Here is a 14251-nt window from a genome sequence, read left to right on the forward strand (position 1 = left end):
AATTAATTATCTGCTTTTGTTAATAGATGTGCCACTTCACTAGCTTAGACAATGATGCCTTGGTTTCTGCTTGAAGATTCAATGCAGTATCCAGAAGATATAATCTTACTTCACTTTTGGCCTCTTTTTCTCGACATGCGTTATAAGCATAATTGACGCAAATGGTATTTCGTCTCATCTTCTTCCTCATTCGACAGGGGCCCTCAGCCATGTCCAGTATCCATGCATCCTGCTGTGACCCTGATGAAGGACCCCATAATCCTCTCTCTTGAAGCAGCTGTCGTTCAATCTTCGCCCAGTCTTTCGATGCTTGGTTCAGAATGCACTGCTGCATCTAGGGACAAAAGTGAAAAGCCTCAACAGATGGTGTCTACAGCTGGTAGCTCAATTGTTCCTTTAAACATGCACTTTCTCCTTTACAAAAGACCCTGCAGTATTTGCTGTGCTGGATTGCACAGACTCCAGGCGATAAGCACGCAATATCAAACAGAATATCGAGCAGGGGTCATGTCACACGCACTTAACAAATGCTAACAAGTTTAAGAAAGGCCTTTGGCCTCATGTCAAGGATCACAAGGCTGCCCAATGTGCACACAGTTTAACATAAAGGAAGAAACAAAAGAATTTGCATTTATTTAGTGTGCTTCACATGACCTCAGGAGGTCCCAAAGCACACCTGGAATGTGGTCACCATTGTAATGCAGCAGCCAATTTGCACACAGCAAGCTCTCATAAATAGCAATGACCGGATAACCTGTTTTCGTGATGTAGGTTGAGGGATAAATGTTGGCCAGCACAGTAGGGGAGAATACCACGGCTTTTCATCTTGCCACGCCCCTAGCCAAGCTGTTCCAGTACAGCTACAACACTGGCATCTACCCTGCAATGTGGAAAATTGCCCAGATATGTCCTGTACACAAAAAGCAGGACAAGTCCAACCCGGCCAATTACCGCCCCATCAGCCTACTCTCTATCATCAGTAAAGTGATGGAAGGTATCATCAACAGTGCCATCAAGCGGCACTTGCTTACCACTAACCTGCTCAGTGACTCTAAGTTTGGGTTCCGCCAGGGCCACTCAACTCCTGACCTCATCACAGCCTTGGTTCAAACATGGACAAAAGAGCTGAACTCAAGAGGTGAGGTAAGAGTGACTGTCCTTGACATCAAGGCAGCATTTGACCGAGTATGGCATCAAGGAGCCCTAGCAAAACTGAGGTCAATGGGAATCAGGGGGAAAACCTTCCGCTGGCTGGAGTCATACCGAGCGCAAAGTAAGATGGTTGTGGTTGTTGGAGGTCAATCATTTTAGCTCCAGGAGTCAGAAATGTTCCCAGGGACACACACCGAGACAAACATCAACTGCTGCTGGAGGACTATCAATTCGGTGAAAGACGCCCTTTGCTCTGCCCGAAACTATCTGGTCTGGATGTGGTAGGGAATATGGGGTTAATGTAGGATTAGTATAAATGGGTGGTTGTTGGTCGGCACAGACTCGGTGGGCCGAAGGGCCTGTTTCGGTGCTGTATCTCTAACTAAATAAATAAATATCACAAGCAATAATTTCGAGGCGTGTCACTGAAACGCCAGTTTAGTATCCAGACATATTTGCATGGAACTTCATGAAGCTGACCCAGGTCACAATCTTGAAGACACTGCAAACGCCTTGCCATATTTCGAGGGATCATCAATACACTTTTATTTTTCATAAACTGGAAACAAATATTTCAGCCTAATTGTCGCTAGAGTCCCATAGACTGCTTGCAGACTATCCTTGCACTCCCCAACACCCCCCACCCCGCGCGCCTAACCTCCCCCCTCAGCACCTCCCCCCAATCCCCGGCTTTATTTGCACCTGTACTATTAGCAAGGTGAAAGGAGCTAGATGCATCAAATGTCAGAGGTGCCATCTTTTGGATTTGCTGGCCTTCTTTGGTGGATACGAAAGATCCTACTACACTATTCAAAGAGCAGGAGAGTTCTCCCTGTGTTCTGTTCAACATTCGTCCTTCCACTAACATCACTAAAGAAAAAGATTATCTGGTTATTTATCATGCTGCTGTTTGTAGGATGCTTTGAAACACCTTGAAAATGTATGATATAGACAGACACATATATATGCAAGCTCATTTGCTCTATCATTTTATCTTTCCATCCATCAGCTAATGCAGCACAGATTGGTTATTTAGATTGGGACCTTTTATGGGGGAATTGTATCAGAGACCCAAAAATACGATCACTGCCACAGAACTGAAAACAAAAAACAAGGCGGAGAGTGTCCTTGGTAGTTGGTTCAAAGGTCAAAGGTTTTTGACATTTCCTATACCAATGCAACCTCTGGGCCACCACATCAACAAATATTAAACTGGCAAGAAAATAAACTAATTTCTGCTCTACCAACATTTGGAAAATTGGGTTCCGGAAAGTCATTTCTCAGTTTGTTGATAAAATAGGAAATAAAGATTAAAATGCGCAGTTTATACATGGAATACCTGTATAAAATTCAAACACAAAATTTTGCAGATTTTTTTTAACCAATATCAATGTGGATTTTGTGATAAAAGGGAGCAAGTTCCACTTTAATGACAAACAGGTCAATGACTAATTTTTCACCATCATTAGCAACAAGCTAACAAAATCTATTTCGCTGAAATCTTACATTTCTGGAGGCAGTCTGGGATTCTGATGTTTGTCATTAGAAGAGAATCTCATCACTAAAAATGAGCTGGTACACTGGAGAGGAGCCATTTAATTGCCGCTAACAGTTTGTCTCAAATGTTACCTGTCGATGTTCCTTGTGGAGGCTGGCAAACAATTCTTGTCCCATTTTCCTTTGCACATCCATACTAACTGTGAATTCCTACACACACAAACAAAAGAATTAGAGCTGTGTTGCCTAAACATGTAAGTAGCATAAAAACCTACATTTAAAAATAACTGGGCACAAGTGGACCAAAATCTCTTACTCAAAACTGGGAAAGAACCAAGCAGTCCAGGCTTTCTCCCTGGAGGTTTATGCAATTAGATGCCACCCCTCCCCCCCCACCCCCACCACCACCTTCTCACCAAGCCCTGGCTCCGCGGTAGCACCCTCACCTCTGAGTCAGAAGATTGTGGGTTCAAGCCCCTCTACAGAGACCTGGGCACAAAATTAATGCTGACACTTCAGTGCAGGAGTGAAGGAGTGTTGTACTGCCAGAGATGCCGTCTTTTAGATAAGACGTTGATCTAAGGCTCTGTCTGTCCTCTCAGGTGGATGTAAAAGATTCCATGACACCATTTCAAAGAAGAATGAGGAGTTTTCCCTGGTGTCTCGGCCAATATTTATCCCTCAACCAGCTAAAAAGCAAATTATCTGGTCATCGTCACATTCCTGATAATGGGACCTTGCTGTGTAAAAATTGGCTGCCTTGTTTCATAAGAACATAAAAAAATAGGAGCAGGATCCTTAAGCCTGTTACGCCACTCAACAAGATCATGGCTGATCTACCATAACTCTACTTTTCTACCCTATCCCCAAGATTCCCTTAGTGTCCAAAATTCTATCAATCTTAGTCTTGAATATAAATGACTGAGCAACCACAGCTCTCTGGGTTAGAGAATTCAAAAGATTCACAACCCTCTGAGTGAAGAACTTTCTCCTCATCTCAGTCCTAAATGGCCAATCCTTTATCCTGAGACTATGCCCCCTAGTTCTGGGCCCTTCCGCCAGGGGAAACAGCCAGTACTTCCTACATTACAGCAGTGATAAAAGTACTTCATTTAGTTGTAAAGCATTTTGAGATGCCATGAGGTTTATAAATGCAACTCTTTTTTTTTATAATACCACAGAGAGAGGCGGAAAGAAAGGGAAGGATGGAAGCACAAAACCACCAAGCACCATAAGAATACAATCCAGCTGAAGTCCTCTCCCCACCCCCACACTATACATGCTCATCCTAAAGAATGTAATGCTTTTATACAATGCCTCTGGACTCAATACATTATTATAAATGCCATGTAAATAAAATATGGAATTACAGCTGAATGAACCAGTATGAAGCTAAACTTCAAGGATTATTCCAGGTAGGTCAATATACAAATAATCATAATTGGGTATATCACAGAAGGAGGCCATTTGGCTGTCGTGTCTGGGCCAGCTCTCTGCAAGAGCAAATCAGCTAGTCCCATTCCCATGCACTTTCCTCGGGGCATTTGCATTCAATGCAAACTGAGAACAAACATTTTTAATATGCAATATAATGTTCTATATATTGTGTTCTGTAACAAACACTGTAAATGCCAGGTTTGTGCTCAGTTTACTGTTTTTGACATAAACGAATGTCCACACTACCTGCGTACCTCGATGTCCTTGGCTGTTTGTGGGATCAGCAAAGAATGAGTTAAAATAGCTTTTGCTGAGTATGGGATGCATTGCATAAGCGGGCATAAGACAAAGGTATTTTAAGATTAAGAGACAATAGAATGTGTGAAATTCACTTATTTGGTCTGGAAGATGTTAATCAAGTCACTTGCGTTTACAGTAATGAAATATTCCTGAAGGGTTTGTGAGGACAGCAACCATGGAACTTAAGAGGGCCCGATAACCATGGTAACAGAATGCTCAGAAGAGATGAGTTAAGTGCATTTTGCTATCTCCATTTTGTTCTTCTGATGTCATTTTTATATATATTTGATGTACTATGATTTAGTGGTAGTATGCAAAGAATGTACAAATCAAGGGCAGAATTAATGTAGGAGTTGTGAGTGAATCATTGCATGTTGTACTCATACTGGATTGCGGAGTGTGATATACCTGAGCACCCATATTGGATCATGTAATATGAACTCAACAAAGATCCATGTGCTCATACTGGAATCATGAAGTGTGATGTCTCAAAAAAGGCCTGATTCTGCATTGTTACAACTGATGCATGGTGCTCCAGTGTTTAAAGTTAACAAGATGAATTAGAACAAGAAATCAGTCCAACAACCCACAGAACAGACGTAACAATTTTACCCGCCTCTTGAAAAATGGATCAGCTAAAACAAGTAATCATATAGAACACATACCACAGCCTTGTGCCCAATTCTCCAGCATTAAATTGTAAAAGAATAAATTAGAGCTTAATTTAAAATAAAATTAAAGTATTCCCAAATAACACAAAACTAAGTTTTGTAACTCGACCTTGTTTTGAACACAAAACAGTATGTTATGTTTGAGAAACTGTGGTAGTCGTGACTAAGTTCTAATTTTGACACACATTCTTTTTTTAGTACAGCGGTTGTGTAACCAGTGACATAGCAGACACAAATACAATTATATCCTCCCTGCTGTGAGGAAATACAGATTCTGGTTGGTACAGATGGTTCCTGGCAGACAGCCAAGACCAGATACCCCACTGTTATGTTATATTCATTAGCAGCGCACAGCAGGAAATGCCTGCACAACGTGAAGGCAGTGATTATATTTTGTTTGTTTACAGGATCATTAAGCTTTTAGTCACAGCAATGCACTGACAAAACATTATTGTTACTTAACTGAAACTCTCATGGAATTAACCCATCAAGCAAGTATGAGCGGGGCCGCAGTGAGGCCTGTACGATTGCTTAGCTAATAATGTCATTCAAGGTCATTCCTTGTTACTGAGCCAATCAATCATTTTTGCTGATGATGTATCATAATAGCTTGTTCACTGCCACTAAGCTGATAATGTCACAGTGCCTCCTGCTTTAAATCTGAACTGATGGCTTCATAATGAGCTAAAATGCTTATGTGCTTCAGGAAAGTTAAAGGGGAATAAAAGTCCAGGAGTACTTTGTGTTGAAAGTTTGTCCATCTATTGTCTATTCTTAAAGCATATTGATAAAAATGCCTTTAAATTTTAAAGCACATCAAAGCAGAGATGTCCCAACTGCAGCCAAAGAGTCAATTGCAGTTCCCCTGCATCCACCTCCCACCACCGCAGACCCCAACCCTCAACAAGAGCTATAAATTCCATCTACGAAGCCCATGCAGTTCAGTTCTAACTGCATTAATGATTCTTAATGTGACTCATTGGTAGGACTCTCACCTCTGAGTCAGAAGATTGGGGGTTCAAGTCTGACTCCAGAAACTTCAGTCCTACAGTGCAGTACTGAGGAAAACACTGCACTGTCAGAAGTGCCTCTTTCAGATGAGATGTTAAACCAAAGCCCCATCCCTCCTCTCAGGTGTATATAAAAGATCCCATGGCAGCAGTTCGAAGAGGGCATAGATTTAAGGTGAGAGGGAGGCGGTTTAAAGGGATCAAAGGGGTAAATTTTTCACACAAAGAATAGTGGGTATCTGGAATGAGCTGCCTGAGGAGGTGGTGGAAGCAGGAACAGTAGCAACATTTAAGAGGCATCTGGACAGGTACTTGAATGAGCAAGGCATAGAGGGATATAGAATTAATGCAGGCAGGTGGGATTAGTATAGATAGGCATTATGATCAGCATGGACGCGGTGGGCCGAAGGGCCTGCTTCTATGCTGTACGACTCTGTGACTCTAAGAGGAGGGGAGTTATCTTCCGTGTCCTGGCCAATATTAATCCCTCAACTAACATCATTAAAAAAAACATAAGATCATATTTGGGGCAGTGCCGTGGTTAGCACCGCAGCCTCACAGCTCCAGCGACCCAGGTTCGGTTCTGGGTACTGCCTGTGCGGAGTTTGCAAGTTCTCCCTGTGGCCGTGTGGGTTTCCGCCGGGTGCTCCGGTTTCCTTCCACAGCCAAAGACTTGCAGGTTGATAGGTAAATTGGCCATTGTAAATGCCCGTAGTGCAGGTAGGTGGTAGGAGAATGGTGGGGATGTGGCAGGGAATATGGGATTAATGTAGGATTAGTATAAATGGGTGGTTGTTGGTCGGCACAGACTCGGTGGGCCGAAGGGACTGTTTCAGTGCTGTATCTCTCAATGATTCTCTATATTGCTGTTTGTGGGAACTTGCTGTGTGCAAATTGGTTGCCGCCTTTCCTACATTACAACACTGACCATGTTTCAAAAGTATATCATTGGCTGTAAAGCACTTTGAAATGTCCTGAAGTCATGAAAGGTGCTATATAAATGCGGGTTCTTTCTTTCTTCTTTAATTCCTGGGGATGTTCTGATTTAATTTTTAGAGGTCTGTATGTTTAGGAAAGGGATATTCACTGTTGTTGCCTCATTGGTGGCTAAATCCTAACTAAAGCCCTTAGATGGCTTAGTATCCAAAGCTTGACATCTAAGCAGATAAATGGGAACATTAGTTTAAACTTTATATGTGACTCATGTATTTCCAACCATTTGTGTCTAAGTGGCCCACAAAGTCACACAGCTTGGACATTGGCTGCTTTAATAGGAACCCAGATTTGAGGCCCCTGTTAAAGTTTAGATCATTTGCAATGGGGTATAGACTGTGCACCCAGCTGATGCTGGGTTGTCTCAAGTTCAGATAGCTCCCAGGCTAATCCAAAATTGCAACTCTATAAAATCAATGGAGACTCTATAAGATGTAAGGGGCTTCTCCCTATCAATGGAGCAGCTGGATGCAAGATGATACAATATGGTGGCTATCTATCAAGGTAAATTAATTGGCCCTTTTTAAAATAAAAAAAACTAGGCTTTTTTTTAAATCAATATCTATCTTTCAAATGGATGAAGGGGGAATAATTTAAAGAAAATTGCTTTCCTAACTTTCTAGCATCTTTGAGTTTTTTTCAAATGATAAACAGACCATGACAGGAAGAGACAGAGTGTACAAATCAAAGAGTACATCAACAGATAAGACTAGAAGTTACAAAAATAATAAAAGATGTTATGACCAGGTGAGAAAAGTGTCTAGGGCTCCCTCTCAGCCTTCACCTGGTCTTACTGTAACAGGGTTTAATTTTAAACACACCATGTTTTTTAGCTCCCCCTTGGTGAATCCTTGTTCACTGCTTTCCAATTATAAGGCAAAGAAACCAGTACAAGCAGGCTTTCTTAGGTTTAAAGAAGAAAAGTTGACACTTATTAAACTTAAACTTTAATTCAGTTGATGCCTACGGATACACGATGTGCCCACACTAGCAAGCATAGGCGATAACACATGCAAATAGAGACAGAAAAGAGAAGAAAAATAAAGTGGAAAAGTTTGAAGCAATATCTGAAGAGCTGTTATTACGGTTCTTCGAGCTCACTGTGGAGTCCTTGATTGTAGGTAGATCTTGCTTTTTGTTGGGGCCCAGTATTCATTTTAAACCTTGTTCACTGTCGGAGACTTTTCTCTCTTGGGGTTCATGTGTCTTCACTGGATTCAGAGGCTTGTGAGAAAGAGATGGGAGCAGGCAGACAGGAGAGGCTGTGGCAAACTAGCCAGGAGAGATCTTCTCAGTCTAGGAGCATTCTGCTTTTTGCCCAAACTGTTTGTACAAATTCAAAAAACTCAGGTTGCCCAGTAGGTTAGTCATGTAACTAGCTGGTTTGACCATGTCTGTTTGTGTATTCGCCCATCTTAGCAGTCAACCTGGAATGCGAGCTCCCCCATCTTCAATGTCTGATGATCAAAAGTCCATTGTGGGTTGAATGTGTAAGGGAATGGCTGCTTTGTCCTTCCAAACACTGTCTGTTAAAATACAAATGGTCTTTTCCAGCCACGGCTGATCTGTTTAACAAGTCCTTTCTTCACTGCAGTAACTATTTAAAATCAATGTTCATGACAAAATTAGTCTGCCTCATTCTTGGCAGGTGGGGGCCTAGCATGTCAAAGGACAAAACTAAAGGCTCTGTATCTGAATGCACGTAGCATTCAAAACAAAACAGATGAATTGAGAGCGCAAATAGAAATAAATAAGTACAACCTGATAGCCATTACAGAGACATGGCTGCAGGATGACATGGATTGAGACCTGAATATTGAAGGGTAAATGACATTTAGGAAGGACAGGAAGCTAGGAAAAGGTGGAGGGGTAGCTCTGTTAATTAATGATGGTATTAGTGCAATAGAGAGAGATGACCTAAGTTCAGGAAACCAGGATGTGGAAGCAGTTTGGGTAGAACTGAGAAACCATAAAGGCAAAAAGATACTTGTGGGAGTGGTGTACAGGCCACCTAATGTTAACCACACTGTAGGATGGGGTATAAAGGAAGAAATGATGGCAGCCTGTCAGAAAGGTACAGCGATAATCATGGGGGATTTTAACCTACATATAGACTGGAAAAATCAGATGGGCAGAGGAGTACATAGAATGTTTTCGGGGTAATTTCTTGGAACAGTACATTCTGGAACCAGAGAGCAGGTTATACTAGACCTGGTATTGTGCAACGAGATAGGCGATGGCGTGTGGTAATGTCACTGGACTTGTAATCCAGAGCCCAGGCTAATGCTCTGGGAACATGGGAGATGGTGAAATTTGAATTCAATTAATAAATCTGGAATTAAATGATGACCATGAAACCATTGCTGATTGTTGTAAAAACCCATCGGGTTCACTAATGTTCTTTAAGGACGGAAATCTGCCATCCTTACCTGGTCTGGCCTACATGTGACTCCAGACCCACAGTAATGTGGTTGACTCTTAAAATGCCCTCTGAAATGGCCTAGCAAGCAACATCAATTCAAGGACAATTAGGGATGGGCAACAAATGCTGGCCGAGCCAGAGATGCCCACATCCCACAAATGAATAATTAAAAAAAAAAAAAATGGCCTCATTGTTAAAGCGCCCTGAGGTAGCAGCAATCATAATATGATTGAATTTTACAATCAGTTTGAAGGAGAGAAGAGTGGGTCCAAGAACAGTATTTTCAACTGAGATAAGGGCAATTATAAGGGCATGAAAGCAGAGCTAGCTAAAGTAAACTGGTAAATTAGGTTAAGGGATAGGTCAACAGAGATGCAGTGGCAGACATTTAAGGGGATATTTCAGAATACACAGAAAAGATGTATTCCAATGAGAAAGAAAAATTCCAAGGGGACCCGTCATCCGTGGTTAACTAAATCAGTTAAAGATTGGACAGAATATAAAAAGCAGCAAAGAATGACTAAAAGATTGACAAGGAAGGTAAAATTAGAGTACAAGAGAAAGCTAGCTAGAAATATAAAGACAGATAGTAAGAGTTTCTATAAATATTTAAAAAAGAAAAGAGTTAACAAAGTGAACCTTGGTCCTATAGAAAGTGAGTCTGGGGAATTAATAATGGATAATAAGGAGATGGGAGATGAATTGAACAGGTATTTTGCATCAGTCTTCACTATAGAGGATACAATTAACATCCCAGTATTCGCTGTAAGTCAGGAAATGGAAGGGAGGGATGAACTCAAGAAAATTACAATCACCAGGGAAGTGGTACTGAACAAACTGTTGGAGCTGCGGGCTGACAAGTCCCCGGGTCCTGATGGACTTCATCCTCGGGTCTTAAAAGAAGTGGCTAGTGTGATAGTTGATACGTTAGTTTTAATTTTCTGAAATTCCCTAGATTCAGGGAAGGTTCTGCTAGACTGGAAAATAGCGACTGTAACTCCTTTATTCAAAAAGAGAGGGAGACAGAAAGCAGGAAACTACAGGCCAGTTAGCTTAACATCTGTCTTAGATAAAATGTTAGAAGCTATTATTAAAGATGTTACAGCAGGGCACTTAGAAAAATTGAAGGCAATCAGGCAGAGTCAACATGGTTTTGTTAAAGGGAAATTATGTTTAACTAATTTATTGGAGTTATTTGAAGAAGTTACATGTGCTGTGGATAAAGGGGAACCGGTGGATGTACCATACTTAGATTTCCAGAAGACATTTGATAAGGTGCCACATCAAAGGTTATTGCAAAAAAATAAAAGCTCATGATGCAAGGGGTAACATATTGGCATGGATAGAAGATTGGCTAGCTAACAAGAAGCAGAGAGTAGGCAGAAATGTGTCATTTTCTGGTTGGCAAGATGCAACAAGTGGTGTGCCACAGGGATCTGTGCTGGGGTGTCAACTTTTTACAGCTTATATAAATGATTTATATGAAGGGACCAAAGGTATGGTTGCTAAATTTGCTGATGACACAAAGATACGTAGGAAAGTAGGTTGTGAAGAGGACATAAGGAGGCTACAAAAGGATATAGATAGGTTAAGTGAGTAGGCAAAAGTCTGGCAGATGGAGTATAATGTGGGAAAATGTGAAGTTGTCCTTTTTGGCAGGAAGAATAAAAAAGAAGCATATCAGCTAAACAGTGAGAGATTGTGGAGCTCTGAGATGCAGAGGGATCTGGGTGTCATAGGGCATGAATCGTAAAAGGTTAGTATGCAGGTACAGCACGTAATTAGGAAAGCTAATAGAATGTTATCGTTTATCGCGAGGGAGGTTATGCTTCAGCTATACAGGGCATTGGTGAGACCACATCTGGGGTATTGTGTACAGTATTGGTCTTCTTATTTAAGGAAGGATGTAAATGCATTGGAAGCAGTTCAAAGAAAATTTACTAGACTCATACCTGGAATAGGCAGGTTATCTGATGCGGAAAGGTTGGACAGGCTAGGCTTGTATCTGCTGGAGTTTAGAAGAGTAAGAGGCGACTTCATTGAAACATCTAAGATCGTGAGGGGTCTTGACAGGGTGGATGTGGAAAGGATGTTTCCCCCTGTGGGAGAATCTAGAACTAGGGGTCACTGTTTAAAAATAAGGGGTCGCCCATTTAAGACAGAGATGAGGGGAAATTTTTGCTCTCAGAGGGTCGTGAGTCTTTGGAACTCTCTTCCTCAAAAGGCAGTGGAAGCAGTCTTTAAATATGTTTAAGACAGAGGTAGATAGATTCTTGAGAAGCAAGGTGGTAATGTGGAGAAATCAGTTCAGCCATGAACTTATTGAATGGCAGAGCAGGCTCGAGGGGCCGAGTGGCCTACTCCTGCTCCTAATTCGTATGTTCGCATGTTTTGACTTTTTTTGGAGAAGCAATGCTGTCAGGCCAAAGGTTGAACTAAATGACATCTGATGGGGTCATGGTGGGTGCCACTGAGTTGGGGACCTTGCTTTAAAGACAGTTATGGCATATCACTGACCAACGCAAACAGATGGACCGCTGGGTTGAGCACTACCTAGAACTGTACTCCAGGGAGAATGCTGTCACTGAGACTGCCCTCAATGCAGCCCAGCCTCTACCAGTCATGGATGAGCTGGACATACAGCCAACCAAATCGGAACTCAGTGATGCCATTGATTCCCTAGCCAGCGGAAAAGCCCCTGGGAAGGACAGCATTACCCCTGAAATAATCAAGAGTGCCAAGCCTGCTATACTCTCAGCACTACATGAACTGCTATGCCTGTGCTGGGACGAGGGAGCAGTACCCCAGGACATGCGCGATGCCAACATCATCACCCTCTATAAAAACAAAGGTGACCGCGGTGACTGCAACAACTACCGTGGAATCTCCCTGCTCAGCATAGTGGGGAAAGTCTTTGCTCGAGTCGCTCTGAACAGGCTCCAGAAGCTGGCCGAGCGCGTCTACCCTGAGGCACAGTGTGGCTTTCGTGCAGAGAGATCGACTATTGACATGCTGTTCTCCCTTCGTCAGATACAGGAGAAATGCCGTGAACAACAGATGCCCCTCTACATTGCTTTCATTGATCTCACCAAAGCCTTTGACCTCGTCAGCAGACGTGGTCTCTTCAGACTACTAGAAAAGATCGGATGTCCACCAAAGCTACTAAGTATCATCACCTCATTCCATGACAATATGAAAGGCACAATTCAACATGGTGGCTCCTCATCAGAGCCCTTTCCTATCCTGAGTGGTGTGAAACAGGGCTGTGTTCTCGCACCCACACTTTTTGGGATTTTCTTCTCCCTGCTGCTTTCACATGCGTTCAAATCCTCTGAAGAAGGAATTTTCCTCCACACAAGATCAGGGGGCAGGTTGTTCAACCTTGCCCGTCTAAGAGCGAAGTCCAAAGTACGGAAAGTCCTCATCAGAGAACTCCTCTTTGCTGACGATGCTGCTTTAACATCTCACACTGAAGAATGCCTGCAGAGTCTCATCGACAGGTTTGCGTCTGCCTGCAATGAATTTGGCCTAACCATCAGCCTCAAGAAAACGAACATCATGGGGCAGGATGTCAGAAATGCTCCATCCATCAATATTGGCGACCACGCTCTGGAAGTGGTTCAAGAGTTCACCTACCTAGGCTCAACTATCACCAGTAACCTGTCTCTAGATGCAGAAATCAACAAGCGCATGGGTAAGGCTTCCACTGCTATGTTCAGACTGGCCAAGAGAGTGTGGGAAAATGGCGCACTGACACGGAACACAAAAGTCCGAGTGTATCAGGCCTGTGTCCTCAGTACCTTGCTCTACGGCAGCGAGGCCTGGACAACGTATGCCAGCCAAGAGCGACGTCTCAATTCATTCCATCTTCGCTGCCTTCGGAGAATACTTGGCATCAGGTGGCAGGACTATATCTCCAACACAGAAGTCCTTGAAGCGGCCAACATCCCCAGCTTATACACACTACTGAGTCAGCGGCGCTTGAGATGGCTTGGCCACGTGAGCCGCATGGAAGATGGCAGGATCCCCAAAGACACATTGTACAGCGAGCTCGCCACTGGTATCAGACCCACCGGCCGTCCATGTCTCCGTTATAAAGACGTCTGCAAACGCGACATGAAATCGTGTGACATTGATCACAAGTCGTGGGAGTCAGTTGCCAGCATTCGCCAGAGCTGGCGGGCAGCCATAAAGACAGGGCTAAATTGTGGCGAGTCGAAGAGACTTAGTAGTTGGCAGGAAAAAAGACAGAGGCGCAAGGGGAGAGCCAACTGTGCAACAGCCCCAACAAACAAATTTCTCTGCAGCACCTGTGGAAGAGCCTGTCACTCCAGAATTGGCCTTTATAGCCACTCCAGGCGCTGCTTCACAAACCACTGACCACCTCCAGGCACGTATCCATTGTCTCTCGAGATAAGGAGGCCCAAAAGGAAGAGGCATGGAAAATATAAACAATAGTCCCACACTTGTACAGTAGTGGCTGCTCATCTCATTATGTTTTTTTATTCTAGGTCCTCTGTAAAGATAGTTATTATTTAATAGAGCTTTTTTTTTAACAAATACCATTCTAAAGTTCCCCTGATGATGTTGTGAGCCATGCTGATCAGTGTTCAATTCCCCAGTCTTTTGAGTTAGCTGGTCTTATTTGGGGCACTATATCTAGGGTGAGGGTGGAGGAACATCAGCCAGTCCATACTGCTGTTTAGTCTTGTGCCTGGAGTCGGAGGAGGTAGGGGAGGTCCTAAATGAATACTTTGCTTCAGTATTCA

At 42.9% G+C, this 14251-nt stretch overlaps 1 protein-coding gene across 3 annotated transcripts in view; it reads right to left on the reverse strand.

Annotated features, from left to right (window-relative positions):
* The window catches only part of wdfy4 (WDFY family member 4), a 235402-nt gene that overhangs the window by 109346 nt on the left and 111805 nt on the right, over window positions 1-14251 (reverse strand). For all 3 annotated transcript variants that reach the window (XM_068020681.1, XM_068020680.1, XM_068020682.1), the window contains exons 40-41: window positions 2782-2859; window positions 110-334 (exon numbers count right to left, since the gene is read on the reverse strand). In XM_068020681.1, coding sequence (XP_067876782.1) covers window positions 110-334; window positions 2782-2859 — 303 coding nt within the window. The remainder of the gene's footprint in view (window positions 1-109; window positions 335-2781; window positions 2860-14251) is intronic.

Source organism: Heterodontus francisci, chromosome 42, assembly GCF_036365525.1.
Source record: "Heterodontus francisci isolate sHetFra1 chromosome 42, sHetFra1.hap1, whole genome shotgun sequence".
Lineage (NCBI taxonomy): Eukaryota > Metazoa > Chordata > Chondrichthyes > Heterodontiformes > Heterodontidae > Heterodontus > Heterodontus francisci.